This window comes from Cyprinodon tularosa, unplaced genomic scaffold, assembly GCF_016077235.1.
Source record: "Cyprinodon tularosa strain WSP-4 unplaced genomic scaffold, ASM1607723v1 ctg197, whole genome shotgun sequence".
Classification (NCBI taxonomy): Eukaryota; Metazoa; Chordata; class Actinopteri; order Cyprinodontiformes; family Cyprinodontidae; genus Cyprinodon; species Cyprinodon tularosa.
Window position 1 is genome coordinate 540423 of NW_024038720.1, and position 27633 is coordinate 568055.

General features: G+C 37.9%; 1 protein-coding gene across 13 annotated transcripts in view; it reads right to left on the reverse strand.

Moving 5' to 3' along the window:
* Positions 1 to 5726: 5726 nt before the first annotated feature.
* Positions 5727 to 27633, reverse strand: part of plekha7b (pleckstrin homology domain containing, family A member 7b) — a 107893-nt gene continuing 85986 nt past the window's right edge. For 10 of the 13 annotated variants that reach the window (XM_038283769.1, XM_038283765.1, XM_038283773.1 and 7 more), the window contains 13 exons: positions 27294 to 27443; positions 26475 to 26576; positions 26105 to 26216; positions 25831 to 26021; positions 24041 to 24232; positions 23838 to 23955; positions 23626 to 23717; positions 22088 to 22309; positions 18995 to 19222; positions 18082 to 18215; positions 14857 to 15005; positions 9027 to 9182; positions 5727 to 6336 (listed from right to left, as the gene is read on the reverse strand). In XM_038283769.1, the coding sequence (XP_038139697.1) occupies positions 9046 to 9182; positions 14857 to 15005; positions 18082 to 18215; positions 18995 to 19222; positions 22088 to 22309; positions 23626 to 23717; positions 23838 to 23955; positions 24041 to 24232; positions 25831 to 26021; positions 26105 to 26216; positions 26475 to 26576; positions 27294 to 27443 (1827 nt within the window). In that variant the 3' untranslated portion in view covers positions 5727 to 6336; positions 9027 to 9045. The remainder of the gene's footprint in view (positions 6337 to 9026; positions 9183 to 14856; positions 15006 to 18081; positions 18216 to 18994; positions 19223 to 22087; positions 22310 to 23625; positions 23718 to 23837; positions 23956 to 24040; positions 24233 to 25830; positions 26022 to 26104; positions 26217 to 26474; positions 26577 to 27293; positions 27444 to 27633) is intronic. The other 3 variants (XM_038283766.1, XM_038283770.1, XM_038283775.1) reach the window with 3 other exon arrangements.

A 27633-nucleotide genomic window follows, 5' to 3' on the forward strand; every position in this document is an offset into this window, starting at 1 on the left:
AGTAAATTCCAGATTGATATCGAGAGAAAAAAAGAACAAAAAAACAAATGTAGACTATTTTTAAAGAGGGGATTGCTTGGCTTCCTCTTTGCAGCTCAGATGGCAGTGCATGAGGGCTGTGTGAAGAGCAAAAAAGACAGTCCAACTTGTTGGGGGGTAAGGCAGACACATTTGCATACCCTGTGAGTCTTTGATGCATCTTCAGCTTCAAGTCTAGCCCATAAATATTTGAAAAGGAGAGTGCATGAAAATCAACATTTTTGTTACATTAAATTAACATGTGTTCTTCCCCTTGTTCTGCATGGTTAATTAGAGAACACCATTCAGTGAGTGAGTGAGGTGGTGGTGGTGGTGGGGTTACTTTGATTACTGTGCAGATGGAACAGGTTTTTCAAAGGTGGGTTGCTGATTCATGTGTACAGGAATGCAGTGTTTTTGCTGAATTTCTTCTATTAGATGAACTTTAAACTCAGCAATCTGTCCCTTCCACATCAATATTCCTATCTAATAGGGAATCACCCTACTTTAATCTTCACATACTGCCATTTATACACAATGCACATAGTATATAATCTATTTATTGGTAATGATTTGTATGATATTTTGCTTCTCTTATATTCACCATTCTGAATACAAATTACCAAGGCTGGATTTAAAACAATCATAGTTGGAATTAAATTAGTTAAACTATAAAGCAAATTTTGATATAACCCTCTAAAAGAAATATTGCAAGGATTTGTAGTGCTATATTATATAATGTCCTACTGTGACTTTAAAATACATACCCAACACTTTCATATATTATATATTGAAGGTAACAGTGGAAATGAGAAATAGCCCTTGTTTTATTTGTATGTACTTTCTGTATATAAAACTGCTTTTGACATTTTATTTTTCTGTAGCCCATATCGGAAAATCCCTGTTACTTGTGTTTTTGACTAAAATAAATGTTTTCCATAATTGTTTTCCATCCAAAGAGAATATATTTCTGATGAAAAAGTTGTTTATTTTTATTTAGGAGGTAAAAAAAAAAACTCTGACAATAAGAAAAAAAAAGAAAACTGTGTTCATTGTCATGATATGGTTGAATAAGAATAAAATCTAGAAATCCAACCATGACCCCATGATATTCAGCGTGTGCAATTACCTCGACAGCATTTGCATTCATGCAAATCATCTCCCTCCCAATTGGACTTTGAGTGTGGCGGGATGCTCTGTTCTCATTAGCTGACCCAAATCTCTTACTTGTAACCATGGATTTCATCAAAGTTTAGTCAGGATCTAATATTTTCTTTCAAGTTAACAGCGAACCACTGATTCATCGTGTTGAAATAAGGAGTGCAACATGCCAATTCTAATTATATAGTTATCAAGGACATCATCTCACAGCTTGTGCCAATAATAATATAAAGGCACATGCATGCAGAAATCTAGCCGGTAAATCCTGACCAGTGATATACGGTAAGAGGATGCAACACACATACATTTTCCTCTTTCAGATACAAATACCTGCAGAAATACCCTAAAGTCACCATTGTTCTACAGCTCGTTTTTACATGTTTAAGTTACAGTCTTCTAGATTTCCTCATGGTTTAACTCTGCATGTGTGTGTGTGAGGGTGGGGGTAGGATGCTAGATTAAAGAGACGGGCCCAGGGGCATTTTGTTCATTTGCAAAGCAATTGCTTTTATGTATAAAAAGCCCAATTCACTGTAGGTATTGTAAAAGCTTTCCATTTAAGGAACACGATTGTTCATTCATTGTTTGAAAACAGAAACAATCCTCCCACTGCTACTTAATCACTTATGCAAAACAAATTGCATTATCTAACTTGTTTTATTCACATTAACTCATAAGTGAGATTGTCCTGCATATGACGCAAATCAATTTTGGACAACTTTTTAAAAGTGTAAAAGAGGCTTTAAAATCTCAGATTTTCCTATTTCCACTTGAGGCTAGGCAGCCTGACTCCTATTCAGCCTCCCCTCTATTCTTTTTATAGCATGCACACACGATGGGAAGAATATTCAGCGGTTCCTCACTCCTAAATAATTAAACCCATTTCTTACATATTAAAAAATGTACCACATGTGGATCTTAAAAAAATGATTAAACAGCATAAAATACTGTTTTGAAATCAAAGCACCTATTGCATCGTCTCTCTCTCCCTTAGTTTTGTATTTTGCACAATTGGATGACAATCAGAGATCCCAAAGTGTGAGCAAAGAAGGCCCCAGCTGTATTAACAATTATATTTATGTGAGGGGAAAATAGGTACCAATGGGAATCACTGTCTGATTTTTTCCATCTTCCTCCTACCACCATGGGAAGTCTATAGATATTTTTACAAATTCTTTGTGCAGTGTAGTGAACAACACAGACCTGAGAACAAGGTCAAACTCCTCAGCAGGGTTTCAAAAGGCTCTCTCTTCAAAATCAAAGCAGAAAAGGAAACAAAAAACCAAAAAAAAAGTCTTAAATAAATCCATGTCAATTTAATCAAACTTCAAACAATGAAACATGGCTCTTGCAATTCAGGATTTCAAATGAGGCATTCTATCGCTATTCATCTTTTATTTACATGTGCTCAAGCTACTCTCAAACAAACATCCTTGTCAGGATGCCGAAAAGCAGCCTCTCCTCCTCTGAAAGGAGAAGCCAATAAGTATTTAGTAAAGGTGTAATGCGGGATATGAAGGTTATTTTGTTTCAAAACTATTTGTGCATTTTAAGTGAATTTGAAGTTGTACAGAGACTTAGTTACATTCTAAGTTTTGTATGTGTAGAATAAAAAAATTATTACAAGTACAAATAGTTTTTTTCACCTGTTCAAATTTTAAGTACAAGTATACAAATTCTGTTCTCCAAGTTGCACATCAAAAACCTCTTACATTCTCAGTTTTGCTTCACATGGTTCTGAACTATTGTTGCAAAACTATTTTTGCATTGTAACTTTGGTGTTTTGTAACAACAAAAAGTTACACCTCTTCAAATTCTTGAGTACAAGTACACAAATTGTGTTCTGCGAGTTGCACATCAAAAATGTCTTGCATTCAGTTTTGCTACAGGAGGCCTTGATTGCGTTTAACAGAACAGGATCCAATTAGCATAATAGGCCCTCTTCCATTCTCTTTGAAGTCCAGTGCATAGAATAACAAATGTATATAAACCACCCGCCAAAAGTCAATACATGGAAATGCCACAATTCTCGGTGGAGGGTCATGGTGGGATTTTTTCTTCTTTTTTTGCAGGAGGAGGGAAAAACATTCCATCTTATTGCAAAATAAGCAGTACAGAAGATAGGACCAGCAGGCTCTGTGCCCCCCCTCCAATCCTAGAGAAGAGATGGGAGCGGAGAGGATCCAGCTGCTGAGGGAGGTGCATCCTTTCTCTCAGGTGTTTTCAAAGCCTCACCCCGATGTGAAGGAGCAAAAAACTAATTACTCTCCAATTAGGGATAAAGACATCACTTGGGAGGGAATTGTAATACAAAAGGCAGAACACAAATAGGACATTGCATCAGTAAAAAACAAAAGTGCATCACATCCGATCTGTAAACACAGCAGGGGGATTCATTATGAACTAAAACGATAAATATTTGTGCTGACAGCTGCAGTATTCTGTAACAGCGGCACACATTCTCCGTCTCTCTTTATTTAAAATAGATTCTATATTATCTTCCTTTGAACCCAGGAGTCCAATATTTCTGAGCGTTCTTTTACAATTACAATGTGAGGAGATGGTTCATGATTTAAAGATATGAATTCTGTGCTTCAAGAATCCAGAGATATTAGCATCTACCTTCTCAGTTGAAAATACACGGAATTAAAAATGCCTTTTGAGACAGAGAATGCTTTGAACTTAAGAAACATTTCAAAAAGCCCTTCTCTCTTTTTTGTATTGAAAGTTCACCTCCTTTGAGCATGCTATAGGTTGGTTCTCATCCTTCCAGACCCCCCTCCCCTAATAATAGAATGAAGTTTAATGGGTCAATCCAATCAATGTTAAAGTTCAAAGAGAATCTTGGAGCAGTGGAGAGTCCATAGTTTATTCTCTCTTTGTACATGATTTGAATAAAATAATTGCTTATAAATAGCGCTAATGAAATATACTCAGAAATATAACTTGAAAATGTACATTTTTTTTTTTACAGTTTTGAGATATCTGCAAGGGAAAGGTAGCCGTTAGCCATTACATGAAGCAGCACTCTCTTATATTTTCCTTGGATTAACAATAATTTTATCTTGAGGGATGCATATTTGTATTTATTTTCTCAACTGCAACTTGTTTCTCATATGCAGCCTTCTTCACAATAACTGATTCCCATAGTAGAAAGCTAATATCTAATAAGCCTTAAAAAAAGTTGTTTTTAAGACAAGGAGAGCAAAGGATGCCACTTTTTGCTGCAGTTTTCCCACTGAGACATTTCATCCCACTTAATGTCCTGATTATTGTCAATGGTGGTACAATAGAAATGAATCCTTGATCAGTTTTTTTCCATTGATCCATTTGTTTTGAAAGCTTTTATTTACTGCACGGTCAGCAGATATTTTCCCTCTTTTAAAGTTAGCACTCATCAAATTTATGAATGGAACCTTTCTATGCCTCTCAACTGGGACTGGGCTACCTTTAGTTGCCATGGTATTTATTATCTATTGCAAAAAATAAAAAAATAAACAAATAAACTGTGTTGCAGATCTAAGAGATGACAAAAAAAGTTATATGTAGTAGAAAAAAAATATATAGGCTTCTGGGAAGGAGGACATACCTGTCCTAATTCATCTGGTCAATCATAACATATGATGAATCTCTAAGCTACCACCAGAGCCTCAGCACCAAAGGCTACATTTCTCATTTTAATAAAACTTTAATAGTTTTTCAAGGTTGAATTACTTTTGAACACTGTGTTAACTAAATCATACAAACTAATTCATAATATTTTTTTGTGTGCGCTTTTGTTTTACTGCAACTATTGAGTTATATGGAAGGCAGCCACATCGGATTTTGATGTTATACTTGATGACAAAACAGACCTTTACAACTACTGCAAAAAATGTAAACACAAAATAAAATACAATCCTTCAATCAGCCTTGTTGACCTCGTCATTGGTTACAAACTGAAACTCATCTGACAGTCGGATGTAGTAAAAAGAAAAACATATTTTATAAAAATACATCAGTGATATTTAGTTATCTATTGCTGGACAGGTTTTGTTTCTCCCCAGGTTTCTTTTTCCTTTTCTGTTTTCCACCATATATACAAACTTAACTCAGAATTGTGTTTTGTGTGAAATTCTCAGACTAATATAAAGCTGCCCACATTTTTTTATTTTTTTTTTTGTGTCATACAACTTTTTTCATACCTTGGATGCGTCAGTAAAGGTTGAGGGTGAAGTTTGTGCTTCGGGGATTAGTTATCTAAAAGTGTACACAACAATGGCATGGGCGCTAACTAAAACTAATTAATTAACTGTCCTTAAATAGTCCAAATTACAGTTACGAAAAAAGTTGGGTCTCAGCAGGGCATAATGTAAAAACACAGCAAATGTTAAACATGTGTACCTGGAACAAGCAAAGTGACAAAGTCCACAACCTAATCTTTGTCGTATCTTTGACATCTGCACATTTTCAAATATTCAAAAACCATAAAATATTTCCTCTCACCATAGATGTAACTCATCCCTTTAAAACGTAAGAGATTGTCAAAATTGAAATAAATTTAATGATTCAGATTCTGTGTTAAGGCCTTTAATAATGACAGCTGTAGAAATCTCACTCGCTCACCCTTCCCACAAAAAATATGGTTTTCATCCTGACATAAGCACAAATAAACCAAGAGGACTGGCAGTGCTACAAAAACTGTACACAGAAGATCTCATATAGCTTGGTGTAAGAATATTAATGACAGAAAAATACTGTTTTTATGATGCATTTACAATGTTTCCTTTGAAACATTCTATAGCTGATCAAAATAAATTCAGATTAAATGACTAAAGAGAGAGGGAAATATAGTAATATAGGATGAAACAATGTACAATTGAAAATTGCGATAAATTGTAGAAAATATGTTTTATTATTTAGGAGTTTTACATGTTATACACTTTTACGGTTATTAAGCACAGCAGCTTTCGTAGCTACATCCCATCTCCAGAAAATGCTTTCAGCAGCTTGAAACACTTCAGAAGAGTGAGTCCTGAGTAAGCCTCAAGTTAAAACTACAACTTTTCTTTTTATTGCTGCATTTAACGTGTTCAGATTAACAGAAAGTCCTCTGTTCTTGAAGAAATAAGTTGTTTCTTGGTGAAGTAGCACCTCAGTGTCCAGAAATTGCTTGAGCTGGGGAATAAAAAAACAAAGATGGTTACTCTATATATAAAAATATATATATATATCAGAATTTAACATGCCTTCTAAATACTTAAATGGTGTGCAGCACGCAAAAACAAAAATGATTATTTTTAAGGTTTGTAAAAGTTATAGGAGGAATTTTTTATCGTAAAGATGCTAAGCAAACAAAATAGTTATCAGAAATGCATCAAAAAAAGCTGTCAGACAAAGCAAAATTATTAGTTACCTGTATAAATGAATGCCTTGATAAAAATATGGGTTTGCGAATTAAAAACCAATAATTCTGGAGAACCTTAGCACAAATTAGGTAAATTTATAGTAACTAATTACTATACATATTTATCATATCATGGCACCCCTGCTACATGGGCCAGACAAAATGAAGATAACTGAATTTCATTTTTTAAGTTATATTATATTTGAGACTTTATTAATGTTACTTGTGCTTTGGCAAAAAAAAAAAAAAAATTCATAGTTTAAAGTTTTGAGAACTTTGAAATCATTACTAAGACTGTAGATAAAGGAAAGTTTAGGAATGTAGGTATTTTCTTTGGTTTCTTGATTATAAAGATCAGCAAACATTGGTCGACTTCTTTTGTCTTTCACATTTTTAAGTGAGGTAAAGAGAAGCACTTTTTAATACACAGAAAATATATAATTATATGTCTATTATTGATAAAAGAGGAGCTAGTGATTGTAGATTCAAACAGATTAAATAAATGGAGTTAAATAATGAAAAAATAAAAAATTTAAATTTTTTTGCAGAACATTATGCTGCAAGAGAAAAAAGTTGTTTATCTTAAGGCTTTACAAAGACCAGTGGAATTTCATTGCCATTCTTAAATAAAAAAAAACATATTTTCACCTCAAGAAGTTTGGAACTACTTAAACAAAATAAAAAAAACTTTTTTTTTTCAGGGTTAGAAAATCATTGAATAATGAGAAAAATAAATAAATTTGAAGAAAAGCGGTAAACAAGCAAAAGTACTACTTGAAACACAAAACATCACAAAGACTGTGTGTCATAAGGACATTTAGTGCATCGTGGATGTCACACCCATGAATACAAAAAAAAAAAAAAAACAAAGGAAAAAAAAACAGACAAATTTAGGGACAGCGAGGGTGAGAACTATCAAAGAAAGAAAAGAAAACAACCAAAACTAAAATCTGCATTTTTTAAAGTCAGTCTAACATTATAAGGATGTTTTTTTTTTTCAACTTAGAAATCATCACTGAGTAATAAGGCCCAAAATTATTTAATGCGTAGATACAGGTTTAAAGTTATCTATGTTGATGCTAAATATGGGTAATATATATAATAAATATAAAGTTGATGGCAAGGAGGAATTCAGGTTTGTCATCTAAGACAAACTATAGAAATTCCAGGAAAACATCCATAACAGCTGGGGTTAGCTGGGTTAAATTGCTTTAATACTTTAATTGTTAAAGGTATAGTGGAGGATTTTTAGCAAATTTTTGAAAAGACCCGCCCTCTCCACTTTTAAAATAAGATGCACATGCATAACCATGTACCTGCTCCTTAGAAGGAACGCCTATTAAACAAGTGCACACTCTGTTTAAAAGTTGCTGTTTGCATCTCTCATACAAGCTTACTTTCCAAAAGAAGATTTGCAATTTTTCCACATTTTCAGACTCATCACTGGTAAGTGAAAATGGGGACGAGCACGAAAGATGGCTGTACGTAAACATATCACCAGAATGATTAACAATTAGGAGGACCACTTATTTAAATGATCCACCCGGAAAAATGACATCCTCCACTATACCATTAAGGAAGGTATAAATATCCTGATTTTTAATTAAATTAAGTTTCTCCAGATTAAAGCTCCTTTGAGGTTGTTTAGATACCCTCTTCATTTCTGTTTAGAAAGAAAAAGTCTTGGCAGAAAATACTTTCTAAGTAAACCTGCAAGGTGTATGAAAAATGTTAAGGTTTAATGTAATATATATATATAATCTGATGATCAGTACTAACCAGAGCAGTATCTTATCAGATCAAATAGTTGTAGGAGATCATTTTGCATTACAAAGAATATAAATTTAAACAATTTTATAATGCAAATAAAAATCTGAATTTTCTAAACAATAATACAGAGCACAGGAAACAGCTAAAGGCAAGAAAAAAGATGCTGTTTTTCTTTAATACCTGAAAGATAGCTGTGTTTTTCTTATGTTAAGTGTGATGAGACGAGCTGTCTTTGCACATTTACAGTAACAACAGTGATAATTTTTTTTCCTCTTTTTTCTGACTTATTGCTGCCATGCTACAGATGGGGAGCTAATTGGTGCTGAGGAATGCAGCTGTGCTGAACTGTCAAGGTGCTAAATCAAAAGGTGTCTCTTTTGTTAATTACACACAATGCTACAAGCAGGCATGTTCTTCTGAGACCTTTCCTCCCATCAACCGCCCATAAATATTTTGGCAGCAGTACAAAAAGAAAGAAAAGAACAATTTACACACAATTATCACAGTGGGACGGGCAGACTGCCTGCAGATGTTTGTTTTGATTATAATGGGAGTAGAGGCAGGGTTTCCCCAACCCTGACAAGTTGTGTTTCCTCCAATCACAACACAGCAGAAAACATTTCAGTTTTAGACAATCAGTATTTCCTCCAGAATGTTAGAGCGGCTTTAAACATGCAATTTAGGGTCTTACTTTGTTGTTTTTTTTCACATTAGACAAAAGTGTAGTGAATCCCGTTGTTTAGAGGAGAGGGAGGCGCCACGGATACAGGAGGAAGAGGAGGAGGTGGAGGTGGAGGAGGAGGAAGGGGCGGGGGAGTAGGGGTGGGCATGTTAACCTGTGGTGGTACTATAAGGAGAGGGAACAAAAGGAGAACAGAGAGAAAACAGAACTAGTTGTTAGTTGGTTGTTAGTCAGTAACATGAGGGATGCATCTCATTGAAAAGCAGAATAGGTTTTCTGAAAGGAAACAGGAAGTTTTTGCCATCTCTGTCAAACATCTGTAAGTTTTAGCAGGTATAAAACCTACAAACAACCTACCGTATTTTCACGACCATAAGGCGCACCGGACTAAAAGGCGCACTCTCAGTTATGTGTCCCATTTCTGTATTTAACACACACATAAGGCGCACCGGACTATAGGGCGCGTTTTTTATATACAGGTACAAGTCCTCTACTACCTTTAAATACCTCTACTGCGTATTTAAAAATACAGCGGGGGCAAAACTGAGTATGACTGTGCTTTATTCATGTATTTATTACAAAGTATTAATCAAACCTGGCAGCTGGCCGTGAGACAGAGACATCGCAGATGACACAGCGCTGTGGTCACTCCTAAATTAACTTAAAATCCTGAAACCTGCTGACGGAATATGTTCGCTTTTATTGCCGGTATCCTGGTGCCTGCAGCTAAAATTATTTAGATGAAAAACACCTGCCAGCCCAGGCTGCCCAGCCTACAGGCTGCTGATGAAGAGATTTCTGCTGTCAGCGCACCGCTGGTATGTGGGGGTCTGAGCGCCTCCGACAGAAATAGATAATCTGGATGAACTGACTGCAATTATTAAGTTTTCAGGTGGACTTTCTCACTTAAAAACATATTAAAACTACTTTATTCCCACTGATCACAGCAAATATAGCTGCAAGATTTAGATTATTTAGATGAAAAAACACCTGCCAGCCACCGCGGTGAACGAAAGGATTTCTCCTGTCGGTGCACCGCTGGTATGTGGGGGTCTGAGCGCCTCCGACAGAAATAGATAATCTGGATGAACTGACTGCAATTATTAAGTTTTCAGGTGGACTTTCTCACTTAAAAACATATTAAAACTACTTTATTCCCACTGATCACAACAAATATAGCTGCAAGATTTAGATTATTTAGATGAAAAAACACCTGCCAGCCACCGCGATGAAGAGGAGGAGACGCGCCGGGGATGCTGTTGAATTAAGTTTTCAGGGAGAAAAATACAGCGGGAGCAAAACTGAGTATGATTGTGCTTTATTCATGTATTTATTACAAAGTATTAATCAAACCCATCAAAGTCATCATCCTCTGTTTCTGAATAAAACAGCTGCGCTAAATCAGACATGCCAGTTTCCCCTTCTTCGCTGTCAGTCACTTTCCGTGCAGCGCAGCTCCTCAGAAATAATGCCGGCTTTTGCGAAAGCTTGAACAACAGAGCCAGCAGACACTTTAGTCCAAGCATCTACAATCCATCCGCAAACTGTGGCGTAATCTGCCCGGCGCTGCCTTCTTATCCTGAAACTGTGGTCTCCGTCGGTCATCCATCGCTCCCACGCCGCTCGCAGCCTTACTTTGAACGGGCGCTTCACACCGATGTCGAGCGGTTGAAGCTCTTTTGTCAGACCCCCGGGATAACGGCGAGCACAGCGTTCATTTGATTCACCTTTTTTTCCACATCGGCTGTGAGATGGGCACGCAGCGATGGTGATGCGTGGAAAAAACCACCTAGTCTTCTCACATACACCTGCCTCAGCCACGCATCCATCCAGCCTTTTCCATTTGCGTTAATATCATATGTCATCAGAGCGCTGTCTGTCTCGCTGGCAGCTCCCAGATCAGCTTCTCTGATTGGTTGATGCGGCGCGTCCAGCAGCAAAACTTCAATTTTTCCATCTCGAGCAGCAGAAGCGCGGCGCTTCAGATGCTTAAACGCTCCCGACGTGCTGCACCAAAATGCGCTGCGGGACCTTTTGCTGCACCTATATGCGCGTCAACCATTGACTTTGCATGTAAACTCGCTGTTTCTGCTGCACCTGCTGGGTCCGGTTCACACCGATGTCGAGCAGCGTTAATTTGTTTCCCCATGTTTTTCACATCAGCTGTGAGATGGGCACGCATGGAGTTACATATTAACAGCGATGGTGATCAGTGGAAAAAAATACCTGGTCCCTTACATTCAGCCACTCTTTCATCATCTCCTCAATGAGGTGGTCTCAAAAGTCGCAGTTACAACACACATAAGGCGCACCGCACCATAGGGCGCACCGCACATTTTGAGGGAAAAAAAAGACGTTTAAGTGCGCCTTATAGTCGTGAAAATACGGTAGTTAAAATATTTTTGTAATGAATGAAATGCACACTAAAACATCTGTCTTTCAGTATTCAACTTTTGTCAATAATAAAATACCTTTAAGATTCTAGGCCCTCTCTCTATAGGGTTCTATCAAAAATTATGACAGAAATGCTCTTTATTCTTTTTTTTTTTTGGCTTATTCTAAAACTACTTATACTAGCTGTAAAATGCTGTTACTAGTTTAAAAAAAGGGGGAAAAAAGAGTTAATGTAATCTCAGTTTTCCATCAGCTCCCTGTAATATTTTTCAATGCCAAAAAAATCTCTAACTATGCAACAATTCACAGTTCAAACAATTGAAAATGCATCCATATAATGTCAAATAGACACATTACATGTGTTTGTATTAACTTTATTTGATTTTCCCTTTTGTGGATAATAGTAATACTCAATTAGTACATGATGTCCTTCTGGGACTGTATTCATAATTTCCCCAAACACAATTGTTAGATAAAAATAAATTTAAATTTATTCTGCTTTTCCCATTTTCACTTCTTTGCATTTTCAAATCCTATTTTGCAACTTTATTTTCTCTTTACTGTATTCTGTCCATTTAGCATTTCTGTGACCATTCTGGTCCCTGATCACAAAAAATCAAATAAAACCAAATGAAGCTCAAGAGAAAATTCAATCTGAAAGACTCTTATCAGATTGACATGAACCACCTGTGATGTCCCTCGTTCAGCTCCAGCCAATCAACTGGGGCGGCCACACCTCCTCCGAAGCCAATCATCTTTGAAGATCCCCTTCATTTGGCTCCTGGCCTAACGTATTTCTCTCCCGCGCTCAAGCAAAATTTCACCCACCTACACCTGATCTCCTCCCTCATTCTCAGACTATTCTCAGTCCCACTCATCCACTGACTTATACCAGTGTCTGGGCCCCAGGGGAAGACTACTCTAAGCCATTTCTAGTGTATTTTGATCCACATCATCAAATTCTTCTGCCGGGGCCCGAGCACCAAATAACTTAATTCATTTGCGTCTTTATGTGCTTTTATCTCATTGAAAACCAGTCGGCCTCTGAAGATGGCCGCTCACACTGAGCCTGATTCTGCTGGAGGCTTTTTTCCAGTTAAAAGGGAGTTTTCCTCTCCACTGTCGCTACATGCTTACTCAATGTGAAAGATTGCAGAGAGTCAATAAGTCTATCAATCTATCTATCAATCAGCTGGTTTTCATTGGATAGAAACTTTTTGAAGACTATTATTGAGTTACCTGTATGCATAAATTGAATAAAACATTTTTAATAGCAGCTTTTTTTCTGTGTTAGTCTCTCCAGGTTAAATTACAGTTGCTTTTCGGATGTAACCAGCTCTCTCCTGGGTTAGACAGCCATACTGGGATCACAACATGATAACTATGGTAGGAGGTACTGACTTGCTTCTCCATCTACTCACTTCATAACCTCAGAGAAAGGAAACCACATATTTGAAAAACAGTTTGATCTCCACGAATTTTGAGAGAAACTTATCTTCTGGGCTCTGGGTGGATGCTTCAAACTTTTTTACCTTATCTGCAGAAGTCTCTTTACAGCATTTTTAAACCATCAACACTTGCACTGTTAATATAGTTGTCTAAAGTGAGTTATCTTTTGTGCTGCTTCAAATGTTCCTTGCTGCTTGATTCTCCATGTACGAACTTTATCTACAATTACTTGATCAAGAAAACACAAAATACTACATACATAAGATTATGTATGAGGACCATTTGTGGTTCAAACAGTGATTGAACAATTTTGGCACCTCCTACACTAGCAGTTGTGTTGTGATACAGATATGGCTGTCTAATTAATGCGAAAGATGGTTTTATCCAAAGATTAACTGGAATGTTATAACATATAATGTATTTTCAGAACCAGAAGGGTAATGGAAATGCTAAACAGAAAGAATAAAGTAAACTGTTAATTCAATTGAAAAGGCAATTTGAAAATGCATGGTTAAACAAGGAAACGGAAGTGGAAAAGGCAAATTAACTTTTTAAATGTCTGATAAGAAAAGGTGTTATACTCAGATTTATTAATTGTGACTTATAATCCTCTGCTGAAAACAAGATTGGAAAACACATTCTTAAATTGTAGTATTTATTGATGGATTAATATTTCCAATAGCTCTTTAAAAATTTTGTTTAAAATGAACCATAAGGAAAACACTTTTCAAAGAGAATTTCTGCATGGCTTAAATGTTGCATTTTTTGTATTACTTTTTCAGTGACTCCTGGTCCCCCATACATGCATTTTAAAGCACCTTCTCTGAATTTTTCCATTTCATTTTTTTCCAGATAAGATTAAGTTATTTACACTCATTGCTTGGGGCATTTGAAATACAGGTCAACATGGGGATTGTTTGCAACATTAGTTATGTAAAGTATTAAATCCTCATAAAAACTACAAACTTAACAATCCTGACAAGTTACGCATCACATAGGACATATCATTTTTTGGCTTTTTATGTACCAACAGCTTCAGCAATCCAAATAACCTTTGTCACATCTCCTGTATATAATTGCAGTGATGAATATTGCTACTTTAAGGCAGCAGTACTGAAATCTGTCATGCATGCTGCTGTGAAAAAGACTCTTCTTTAAATTCATGAGTTTGAAAGTGCACCAACAGACCTCACTTTAACACCAAAGGCAGAAAAAGTCATTGATTCAGTCCGCGCTGACAAGATGCCACCGGTTATATTCTCTGGCATTTCTCTATGCTGGAAATAATGTTATAATTGTTGACTTTGCTTCACTGTGCATATTAAGCTTCCACACACGCTGACAGCTTGAGTGTTACAGTGTGTGACAGATATATGCGTGCTTAGTTGTGTCTGTGTGAGTGCACGCATGTGCCGGTAAAGCAGACAGACTGACAATCTGCTGCAGCGGGAGTGAAAATTAACTCGCCTGTCTGCTGCAGAGTATGAAAGAGATAAGATGTGAGCGTGGCGTCTTTTATGCAGGTTCAGAGCTATGTTCAAAGCGGCGGCAGCAGCATGCAGATGGAGAGTAGAGCTTGACTGGGCCCATTGATCAGCGCACAAAATGGACTCATCAAGCAATTCCTCCCCTGTCTAAGAGATTCTACACAGATTGCAATTAGGGACTATCTGCACTTGTAATAAGAAATAATATTCACTTATTAGAAGATGAACAGCCTTATTGCTTGACTCTGCACCTTACGCCTCTCTTATCAATCCAGTTTTCTTGAAAGGCTCCTTTTCGCTCTTGATTCCTTCTACACTAAATGCAAGTTTCATGGCAGGGGAAAAAACTGTCTGAAACTGTCAGCATTGCTTCACTTTATATTTCAGACACTCACGCTTATTGTTTCAGTATATATCTCTGTGCTGTAATTTTTTACAGTGCAAAGATGTGCAGCCAACACCTACAAACAGGTTCCAGACAATAAACTAGACTAATAAAAGTGACCAACCTGCAACAAGTTTGCTCTTGAGCGAAGCCTCTGAGGCGAGAGCATAGGACATGGTGATGATCCTCTCCTGCTCCTGCAAAGCAGAGTCCAGTGCCACTGATCCCACCTCAGGCTTCTCCACAGACACTGTTGAGGCTATGTTCTGCACGCTGTCCAAGGAATGAGAAGGAGGCAGAAAAAGGAGAGAAAAATCTGAATCATAGGATTATTAAGCTATCGGTAGAAATTTGCTGGCTGCTTATCTGCCCTTCACCCAGTGGTTTGTATAGGAATTCTCTGTGAACCCACCGTGTTTGCCACAGGCAACGCGCCCGGTCTGATTGCACCATTATTGTGTGTTGAAGCTGTTGTTGTGTTGTGGCTGTTTAAGTGTTTGTGGCGTTGATGGGTTTTGTTATGGCTGTTGGTGTCTTGTGTTGTGGCTGTTGAAGTGTTTTGGTGGTGGTTGTGGTGTAGCTGTTGTGATGTGTTGGTTCTCTTGCAACTGTTTTGATGTGTTGGTTGTGTTGTGTTGCGGCCCTTGTGATGTGTTGGTTGTGTTGTGTTGCGGCCCTTGTGATGTGTTGGTTGTGTTGTGTTGCGGCCATTGTGTTGTGTTGGTTGTGATGTGTTGTGGCTGGTGTGTTTTGGCGTGGGTTGTGTTCTGTCGTTGGTTGTGTTGTGTTGCGTTGAGGCTGTTGTGCTGTGGCGTTGTTTGTGTTGTGTTGCAGCTGTTGTATTATGGCTGTTATGTTGTCTTGTGTTGTGGCTGTTGTGTTTTGGTGGTGGTTGTGTTGTAGCTGTTGTGTGGTGTTGGTTGTGTTGTAGCTGTTGTGATGTGTTGGTTGTGTTGTAGCTGTTGTGATGTGTTGGTTGTATTGTGGCTGTTGTGATGTGTTGGTTGTGTTGTGATGTGTTGGTTGTGTTGTGTTGCGGCCGTTGTGTTGTGTTGCGGCCGTTGTGATGTGTTAGTTGTGTTGTGTTGTGTTGGTTGTGTTGTGTTGTGTTGGTTGTGTTGTGGCGGTTGTGTTGTGGCTATTGTGTTGCGGCTGTTGTGTTGGTTGTGTTGTGGCTGTTGTGATGTGTTGTGGCTGTTGTGTTGTGGGTTGTGTTCTGGCGTTGGTTGTGTTGTGTTGCCATGAGGCTGTTGTGCTGTGGCATTGTTTGTGTTGTGTTGCGTTGAGGCTGTTGTGCTGTTGCGTTGTTTGTGTTGTGTTGCGGCTTTTGTTGTGTTGTGTTGGAGCTGTTGTGTTATGGCTGTTATTTTGTCTTGTGTTTTGGCTGTTGTTGTGTTGAGGCTGTTGTGTTGTGTTGGGGGTGTTGTTGGGTTGTATTGTGTTGCAGCTGTTGTGTTGTGACGTTGTTTGTGTTCAGTTGTGGCTGTTTTTATGCTGTGTTGGGGCAGTTGTTGTTTTGCGGTGTTGTTTCTGTTGTGGCTGTTGCTGTTTTGTGCTGTGGCTATTGTTGTGTTGTGCTGCGGCTATTGTTGTGTTGTGCTGCGGTATTGTTGTGTTGTGTTGCAGCTATTGTTGTGTTGTGGCTGTTGCTGTGTTGTGCTGCGGCTATTGTTGTTTTGTGCTGCAGCTATTGTTGTGTTGCGGCTATTGTTGTGTTGCGGCTGTTGTTGTGTTGTGGCTTTTGTATTTAAGTGACCCTTCTTGGCCACCGTACTTAAGGACCATCAATACACTTCCGAACCAAATGCTTTTTGAGAAACAAAAACAAATTTCTTGTCTTCTGACCAACGGAAAGAAAACCAGAAGTAAACAGTGCTATTAATTACATACTGTAAATCAGGCAAACTCATTTTAATTCATTTTTTTTAATTCATTAATTTTTCATATTTTTTCAATCTGGGAGCTCTTTGAAAGAATAAAATCTCTCAAAAACCTTGGGCACCTGCATCCTTACTTGTGGGTAGCTGTCCTTTTGTCTGTGTGTTTCATGTGATTTAATAGTTTGCATGCGTAGGAAACATTTCTAAATCATAATTATCAGATTTGAGTGTGTGTATTTTTATTTTGTATTCATAATTTCATTGTATTTGTATTTATATTTGAACACATATTTACAAGCAGCAGGAGCTTTGCAGACACTTATATTAACATATTACAAAAAAATTACAAATCCAAACATCTGGAAAAGCCTTTTTTTGAAACAACCGCTTACCCTGATCTAAAAAATCAGATGGAAGTTAAATTGTTGTTAAGCAAAAAATATGAAAAGCGAAAGGCTTTCCTGGAGATAATCGCTGCAGAAACTGAAAAGCAAAAGTTCAATTTCTGAACTCCAGCATTTAATGCTCAGACTCCAAAACGCTCAAATGCGCCGCGTCTGCTGGACCTCCCAACACCGTCTCCAATACACTCTGCTAAAAAATCCGACACTTTGACACCCAAAACGAGCTTGGTGTGAACGCACCATTAGTTGACGTGGATGTAGTAGCAATACTCACAATAACGACAGAGCAGCAGTGATGGAAATAAGTGGAAATGCAGAAAACAGTTGACGTACTACTTCCAAAATGGCATAGTGCAGTATTATGTTTTTAAGAAGTTATGAATATTGAAGAACAGTAGGTGTGCTTATGGTAGCTGAACAGAAACATACAGTGGAATAAATGGTAGGGTCACCTGCTGCATTTATACGATGTGGAAACCAGCCCCCATGTGAAGCCCATATGGACCTTTTTTAAATAACATAAAAAAAACCCGTTTTACTAAATAAAGGCTGAACGCATTGCATACTGGGTAGTTAACTCACCCCTGGAGGTTGTTTTCAGTAATTGAATAAACAGTAACAACACTGCATTAACCACACCGTTCTACTTGAACATTCTGCAAATTTGATGTCAGTACAGGCAAGCTTGTCCGTGGATAACAACTTTATATCCTTCCACTTGGAACGAGGCTGGCACGCGCAGTCAGTGCCAAACTACAAAAAAACTGACATGTGCGACCTAACGCAGGGATTGCATGCAGGTTCCACGTTTAGGGGTGGAGACGGCATGATTGCGTCACTTTTGGCACACACACCCTATCGCCCTGTTCAATGCAGCGAATATAAACCCAGCTTTAAGCTATGCTTTCTCCATGCTTAGCTTGCTTTAAGCTGCGCTCCCTTAAGCCCCCCTTTTTAAAACAGGATGTTTGGAAAAGTTTCAAACCTTTCTCAAACCCTGGAACATCATCATCATATTATCTTAAAATATAACCAGTAAAAATGAACAAGAAAGCAATTAAGTACCTTGACTTTGCCAATATGCTTTTGATACGCTCCACTTTCCGATGACGTTCTTCCACTTCCTGTGGGCTGAGTGGATCGTCAGGCTCTGAATCCACATAGCGCTCTGGAATCAACACTTTATCAGGCTTGGACAGCTAAAAGACAGAGGCCAAGAGAGTTATTTATAGGTCAAAAAAATGTTACAGTTATAGAATAGAATAGAACTGAATAGAATAGTGTATTTATCCCTCAGGGGGATATTCCTTATTTATCAGCATCTAATTGACAGCCAAATAGAAACACAATATGCACACCAAAAGGTTAAGAACACAAAACTTTAAACCAACATTGTAAAGTTGTAAATGTAGTAGTAAATTTTCCAAATGTAGATTGTCTTCTTAATAGATAAAATGTCCAAACAAAGCAAAGCAAAGCTAACTAAATTTCATGCACCCATCCTGCTAATCATTCAGTGCTCTCCTAATCATTACCATCCCGTTATCCAATGTTGCAAAACACAAGTAGGTTCACCTTCTGTACTGTTTTTGCAAGTAAATTATTCCTACATAAATGTCCATGAATCTAACCACTTTAACTGAACTCTGAAAAAGTAATCCCACCCTTACTAATTTATTCTATTTTTGCTTTCCTTTCTACGTTTCTCAATTTCATAAGTAAAGTCAGAATTCTACCCATGCTCTGGCTCTCATGTTATTGAATCTGCAGGCATGAAACGTTCAAAATGCACATGGGGAGTAGTTCACGTGCATGTGTTTTAAATAAAACTGCTCATATTAGTATATATTTTACACATGCACACTTTTGGCAGAATTCTGATTTTATAGTTTCAGGTAAGGAATCATGCAACAAGTTGCATGAACATTTTTTTGCATCCTGATGTTTTTTTAATGTTAAATCAAAAATAAATTATCACCTCTTTGTTAAGGTCCAGGTCATACTCCAGGGTCTCCAGGTCAGCCTCATGTGTGGGAGGGGTTGTTGTTGTAGAGTGAAAGGCTAGCCATTCATCAGAGTGTGAGCGGGGTCTCTCTTTGTGCTCAGGGGGTCTTTCCTCCCCTTGGACACTCCTAACTGCCTGAGCCTCCTCCCCCTGAACGGCCCGCTCGAGTAGTTGCAGGTCAAACTCCTGCTCTCTCTTCCACTGGACAGGAAAGAAAGAGAGTTTTAAACAAATCACTGGCCGCTGTCTTCGGGTCGCACTGACTTAAAAAGAAAATTATCCGTTTTGCTCGGCTGCACAGAATCAGTCAACACATTTTGTACAGCACATCAGGCCTTACTTGATCTTAAAAAACTGATAATAGTCATTTACGAGGATGCAATCAAAAAACACCTGCATAGATGAGTATGCATGCAAATATGGAAGTGAAAGCTCTCAAAACGGTACAAACATTAGGGCAGGGAGAAGGGGAGCAACAACTGATTCAGAAATAAACATTGAGAGAAACTTTATTTAACAAGACTGTTGTGTATTTATGGAAAACAAAAGTTAACTGAATAAAATAAAACATGGAAATGTAAATTATTTATAAAGCACAATTTATTTTAAATAATATATCAGAAATAGAAAAAAAATATATCTTCCAATTACCAAATAAAGACATGAAGAAAACAGTTAATCTACATTTTACTGTCAAACGGATATAGTGGACAGAAACACTGATTCTATAAAACGCTTTTATTTGCAAGACTGAGAAATTGGACACAGGTCACAGTTTATAATCACTCCAGGCATCTTTGTTTTCATTTGAAAATAAAAAAGTTATAATTATAATTGAAATGAGTGATGTTAAATGTGTATTTTGGAGCATTTGTTAATATTACCTAGTGAATATTTACTTGATTTCTCTTTTCACAGACAGACAGACAAACAGACAGACAGAAATGCATGCATAACACCAATGAGGCCTTAGATGTAATGGTAGCTAATTAAAAAACCAAAGGCAATGATATCTAAATGAAAAGAGCAATGATTAATGAATTGAGGATAATCGTCACACGACACTGAATTGAATTAAAAGAAGAAAATGATATAACAGATTATATAAACAGACTTAAATTGGACTCAACCAGAATTTAGCTCTGTTTTTGAATACATTTAGACATTTAGAGGCTGCTGGACAGGTGTTAAAAAGTTATCAGAAGAACTGAGCCAAAGTCCGGTTTGTCAGAATAAAATATTTAAGCGAGTAGTTGCCCGAACCCAGATGACAGGAGAGTTAGTAGAGGCATGATACTATGGGTTACATCTAAGTGATAAAAAATCTATGAGGAAAAAGAGGAGGAGCTTGTTAAAGTGATGGATGTCACTAAATGTTTTTATTGAAGATAGTTAGAGGGTTATCTTAAGAATGTTATCTATTTCACATAATTCAATAAAACCTATTTAACACTTTCTAAATGTTATCTAGCAACAGTGTAATGAAATACCATTTTGTACACAGACATAGGTATCCACAATGCCATGCAAAATGAATATAACCCCTTGATATTACTTCTTTTTTTTATTTTGCTAAACTACATTTACAGGTGAATGTATTTTATCAAAAAGTGCGCAAACAAGGACAAATGGGTCTAACGTTTTTAAGAATTGGGACTTAGCACCCCTTTATTTTGATGCTCCTAATGCATCAAACTGGTTTCTGAAATCAGCAAACAAATTTACTGCAAAATTGGATAACAAATTGTTGACATTTAGTCTAAAACCAATAAGGACTGTCTGAGAGTTAGGATTAAGCCTCTAAATGTCTCACAGCAGAGGTGTTAAACTCCATTGCTAGAAGGCTGGTGTTCTGAACTTTTCAGATACATCTCCGCTTGAGTACACCTGAATCAAATAATAATTTTTTTAGCATGACTGCAGGACTTGGCTGCATGCTGAGGAAGTAATTCCGTCCTTTGATTCAGGTGTGTTGGACCAGGGACATATTGGCCCAATCCCAAACTAGCCCCTTAGCAATAGCCCTCCGTTTATGTGTTCCCACAGAAGGTCCGCCACAAGTGCCGTCCCAAACCCTGTAGTGGGTAGGGCGCGGGGAATGTTCAGTCCTCAAATAGTGGGTCTGCATCAGTGCGGGCTCACTGGGATTTCACAGCAGGTGTAACAAAGGCTTGATGATGGATGAAACACCTGCATTTAAATGTAAGTTCCACCAGTTTGTCACCACCATCTTCATCACATGGTCAAAAATCACAAGTTCTGTATAAGAAAAAAGGGTAATTGGGAAAATGAAATGGGGCGTCACTGTGTTGCCATAGCAAAGACTGCTTTCCTTTTCCGTTGGAGGGAAGAAGGCGTCCCGTTCTCATTTATACACCCTCACCTTTAATCAAGGCACAGCTGCGAGTGAGACTTCATTGGGACTGACACTCAATAGTTAAGGGGTAGTGCTTAATGAGCGGTTTGGGATTCAACCATCTTAAAGTTAAAGAACACTTGCCTTGCCTGGAGTTTAACACCCCTTCTATAGAGGTTTTTCAGGAACACACCAGAGCTGTCAGAAATAAAGCTTTAAAATGTTTAAAGCAGGGTTAAGGGATGGGAAATGAATACAAATGCACACCAATCTTTTCAGATCTATATTTTTCTTTAAAAGCTATTTTGCTTCCACTAAGACATTATCAGACAATTGTATGCAAAAGTGCAAGAGGTATTACTTTTACAAGGCACCATCTGTCCTCATGTAAACCTTATATATTTTAACATTTAGCAAAAGTAGAAAATTGAGGTGACCTAACTGTTTGAATGCGTGAGAACTACAGTATCATCATAGTGTCAGATTTCTATGATGCTAATATTCCTTAGTAGGAGAAAACAGATTAATGGCTAAAAATAAACACACATTAAATAGACACAAACAGAGTTAACAGTTAAAAAACATCCAATTTATAATCTCAAAGAAAATCTATTTGCAACAAGTAAATGCATGCATTACTGTTGATCTCCACTCTCGGTTTGGTTGACGTCATGCATGAGGGTGTGAGTGGTACTGTTCTAGTAACATACTGATCCAAAGTCTGCCGAAAGCGGGCGCGAAGAAGAAGAAGCACGCGACGTTGGAGATGCGTGACGGTCCCCATGACTCAGGGTGCGTTTTCTCTGGCGGACGAGGGCCTTCTGATGCCTCTTCATCCTCTCTAGCTGCTCATCCGCGCTCATCTTTCCTCTCTGCTGATGCTGCACCTTGTCCCCCGAGTACAGGCGCTCCAAGGCACTTTTTGCTCTCTCCTGAGATGAGTAGGAGGAAGCAAAGTTGAGAAGTAGAGTGAGAGATGTAGTAGACAGCAAAAAAAAAAAAGAAAAGAAATAGTGAAAGATGTTATATTGGAAAAAAAGGAGGGCAGTTTTTTTTTAAATGAGTTAATTCAAAATCAGGGCATAATTAAGATGTATACCAATTTTTATTCTTAAAAATTGGTAAAATACGTACAAAAAATTGAAGATTATAACATAAACTGTTGCCTTGCAGTAGGAAGGTATGTGGTTGAAATCCTGGTCTGGGTTCTTTATGCATAGAATCTGAATGCAAAGAGTATAGGTCCCCCAATTAACCTAACATGACTTCTGGGTTAACTGGTCTTATTAAATTTCTGCCTGGGGACGTGTTTTTCTGTTCTGTTTGTCTCTGCTTCTCCCTGTGAGCTAAAAACTGAAAGCAAAATAAACTCAATGCCTTTAATTGGTTGTTCATCTCTGTGAGGCCACCTTCAGCCAAAAAAAAAGTTCTTTCCACTGACCCAAAAAGGGCTTGGTGCCAAAAAGGGTACCATCTTTGATCCTACATGGCTTCTTTGGTTTAAAATAAAAAAAAAAGGGAAGAGCTAAGTTTAAGTTATTATTAAACTACGAATCTTCTGCTAAATCAGTAACTGGGAGTTGATACATATCTGATATTCTATTCTAGAGATTTTTGGTGCATCACACACATCACATCAAATCATATGTATCAAGCACGAGGGAGTGAAGTAGAGGTTTACTGCTGTAATTGAACCTTATTGATCTCACACTGGAGAAATTCACCTCTGCATTTAACCCATCCCATTGGGGAGCAGTGGGCTGCCTCTGTGTGGCGCCCCGGGTGCAGTGTGGGATTAAGGGTCTTGCTCAGGTAGCCAGGTGCAGGCTGTGGAGATCGAACCGGGTACTTGCAACCTTCTCAGAGCAAAAGTGTACTACTCTAACCACTAGGCAAACATTCCCCATGTGGCTCCCCTGTAGGATGGCTCGTCTGTAATGAGAAGTTCCCTCTTATTCTATAACATCTAGTTTATGTAGAGAAAACTGGTCCAACATGTAAGGATTTATTTTTGGTTTTCTGAGCTGAACACAGGGCTTATTTTAAAGATTTTTTTTCCCAGCACCCTTTATTTGAAAGCCAGCCAATTGGAAACGAGGATAAGAAAGGGGGGAGAAGACTTGCAGCAAACAACACACCAGGATCCGTGTCAAAGACTAAGGCCTCTGAAAATGACTTACACAATTTTACCCCAGCACCCAAGCTTTTTATTTTGTAATTTTTTTAGGAATTTCCTTCATGCTCTCACCGTTACACCAGCTACTGAAGTTGATCTTCGAATAGTCACATATGAGGAGATACTTGAAGACTGATTCACCCTTAGTGAAGAGCTAGACACTCCTGAAAGGAAGCATACAAATAATTAAACATTTTTATTTACTCAAATTATAAGATAAAAAAAATAAAGACAACACCCAAGTTGGAACAGAATCTTTTAGCCTTGCACTTTTACTCATCTACCTCTATTTGGTAATGTCTGGTAACCTCCTTGGTGCCCAGATGCTACAACACTGCTGTGACTGGTGCTGTCCCCAGATCCTATGAGCTCTGGATCACTCAGGAAAGGTCGCAGTTCCACCTTAGGGATACATGAATGGTCATAAGTAACCACGTAAATTTTGTGAATATCATTAGCCCAAATACCAAAGATAAAACGCATATACCTTACTGTCCCCGTTTGTGTACTGGCCAATCTCCCGATCCCTTTTTCGCTCGTCTGACTGTCGCTTGAGGCCTCGAACAGAAGTGTGCCTGATGACTGTTGTCTCCCGGGGCAATGGCGGCACAGCGGGAGGATGTTCCTCTGGACTGTAGAGCTGAGGTAGAGGAGGTCTGGGAGGCACATCATCTTCACCCTACACACATAGATAATTGTGAGCTACTTAGAATTACTTCAAAATAAATATGCATTATCTATTTTGCCAGTTTAAAATAATGTTAAACGGGGCAGTTACTATAACAAATAGTAAACTCATAACATGATGTTCAGAATAAAGAGAAATGAAGCATAATAAAGAAAGCAATGCAATTAACAGGACAGCTTTAGAAAACACTGAAGAAGCAGGTCAAAACAACACAGAGCAACCAGACTGCTTAAACATACATAAAATGGAAAATAAACCAAAGATCAACACATCAGAATAACTGATAACTGAAAACCAAAAGGGAGAACCATAAAATCTGCTAGCTGATCCTTAAAATTATCCAATAGTAAACAGATCAAGGTAAGGACTTGTGTACCTGAAATGATGCAGGGATTTCCTGTCATGGTCTTGGCATTGATGACTGGCTTAATTGCTCGTTTCATTTCACCTGTCCAATTCTGCTCAGTTCTCCCATCACTGCTCATCTGACCCACCTGCTCCTGCCTCTATTTAAGGTGCTTGCTCCCAGTCATCAGTGCCAGATTATTCTCGAGCCTTTGATGAGGGTTTTTCTAGTTTTTCAATACTTATAGTGTTCTGATTGCCTGATCCTGACCTGTTTCTGTCTTCGGACCTTTGAGCCTGCCTGTCCCTGTTTGCCTGACCTGTCGTAGGAAACTTGCTTTCTTGTGGACTGAACCTGGATCTGCTCCCTGACATCGCCCTCTGGATTATTCTTCCTTCCATCATCTGCATGGATTTGCTCTCCTGTCAGTTCTGTGTCCCTAAAATCTTCGGTGTCTGGAACTCTCTGTGCGGCAACCGCTAAGTCTTCTCAGCTGACTGGGTGGTATCACCTTGTTCTCTGGGCATCAACAGTAACCTAAACTAGGATATTGAGTCACGCATGCAGATCATCCTGCGTCAGGTTTTTGTGGTCACTAACCTGTTTCCTTTTCCCAGTGTTACCTTCCTCAGACCCCGAGCCACTGCTGCTGCAGATCCACAAACATTCCATTTTTAAATAAATGCCTTTAAAGTTATTCCACTGTCTGTCTTGCCTGAATACTAGGTCCCTCTGTTCTGAGTCGTTACATTTCCAAGCCAAAAACAAGATGGGGAAATCACCTCAGCTTCGTGCATGCGGTCAGAGAGTTTGTCTAACAGTGTCTATGTCTATTATTTACTTGCTCTCTGGTTTTCAACTCATCATAGTCAATTTAAAATATTCAACTGATAAATGGATATTTTGTTAACATCTAAAAAAGGACTGATAAGATTTAAATGTGTTGCCATTCTTGTACAGTCTCAATCTTGGATAACCAACTAGTTTATGCTGTGTTTTAAAGAATGTATTTTCTGAAAGAGGTTTTATAGCCTATTCACAAGTATTTACTGTTATTTAACGGATGAAAAGTTCAGAAATGTGAATATGGTTAGAAAGTTAAAGGATGGGATGAAGTTCTGTAAAGTTCATGATCAGTAAGTCATCTTTGTAGTACTAGATAGACGTAATAGGACTTATGAGCTGGTTGGATATGCAAATAATTTTTTTTGTGTGGGGGTTATATAAAGACTTGTTCTCCCACCCATTTGAAGCCACTGAAGATGGTTGTGGAGTGGTGTAATGGCTGTCGGCTGGAGCTTGAGGTAAGGGTGGGGTCATGGCTGAGGTGGGGGCTGTGCTGTTGCTGCGGGGCAGATCGCACCTCCGCAGCAGTCTGGCTCCCAGACACAGAAGGCACTGATGCTGCTGGCACTGAAGGCACAAATTTTTTCTCTGAGGAGTGTGATGTACATAAATGTTTAGTAAAGAGTAGGATTATGGTAGTCTTAATACTTGGATTTTTTTTTTATGCTCACCTGGGTTGGTAACAGAAGCAATTGTGACTTTGTAATTAGCTTTATTGGTACTGAGTCCTGCAATAACATCCTCAATCCGCCATAGTTCTTTTCTGAGCTGAACTTTCTCCTGCTGCTCAAAAACAAAAACAGAAGCATTCATAAATGTAATTACAGAACACATCAACTCTTTAAGATATACTTGAACCACTACTCAGATACAAAGTCTTTCTTTTATATCCAAATCAGATGAAACTGGTAAATGATCTTTAAACAATCACCAATAAAAAAAAAAATTTTCATTTTAAATGCAAATCTAAAATCTGTAAATTTTAGAGCCTTCAGATTAAAGCCTATCTATAAAAGTGAAAGACTGCTTAGGAAGATAGACCTGAGAAAGATCACTGCGGTTCATCTGTCCCTGCAGGGCTGATCTTAGCCAGTCCACATCTCTCTCCAGTCGGTTATACTCGTTCCATGCATTCTCCATTTCCTTTAGAAAAGGAAAGAAGACAATAATGAACACAAGAAAAAAAAATTTACTTCTATAGTAAAGCCATTTTGAATTTATTAACAAACGTGCACCCGTTCTTTACACATTCTCAAACATTTAATTATGCGTGTCATAATTAAAAGCTTTAATAAGCTGTTCTAGTTAGAAACATACTTTTTTTAAATAATTGTATCTTACATCATACCGATTTGCACCTGTGACATCCTAACACCACTACACTAAATTCAAATGTCTGACAAATTGTTGAAAAAAACAACACATTTGTTTACTTCCTGTGATCTTGTGGTTATATATTATTAACTGCAGATTTGAAAAAATCACATTTCCCATTCAAATGCAAAATATTTTGAATATCAGTGAACTTTTTTACCCATGTAACTGGGAAATACACTCATACCTTTTTTTCTCTCAGCATCAGGTTTCTCCCCTTATCACTCATTTTGATAGTCACAGTCAACCTGAAACATTGTGCCAGTCGCGTAAACCGTAAAAAGGGAACTAAAAACAGACGGCAACATCTTGTCCCAAACTTAAAGAAACATGATGCCCAAAGTAGCATGGAAATCATAGGGTATCCTTCTAAATAAATCTTTTTGGAGGAATAAGTGTTTTTTTTTTTGCTTTTTTTTTAGAAGCTGTAATGAAATTCAGTTTTTATTTGAACCGTAATGGGATTGGTGAAAAGAAGTGTCTTACTGTAGACACTTGAGATATTTCAGCCCTGATGTGGACCACGTCTTCTTGCAGCAATTTTTGCTGATAGGCAATTTTCTCAGCGTGAGCCGGCTGATCTCGGTACTCCTCCATCTGCTGGTGGGAAACATCCAGAACTGATTCCAACTTGTCCTAAAGAGCAGAGGACACAAAATGAGACAACAGGAAGCATTTTGGTGCCCACCAGCTTTAAAGTCTGCCATATGGGCTATACTCAAAAATGATTTATGGGCAAACCAAGTAAAATTAAAGAAGGTTAAAGAATAAAACAACAAAAAGGTATACACATTCATCTTTTATGACTTAGGTTAATTAAAAAGAT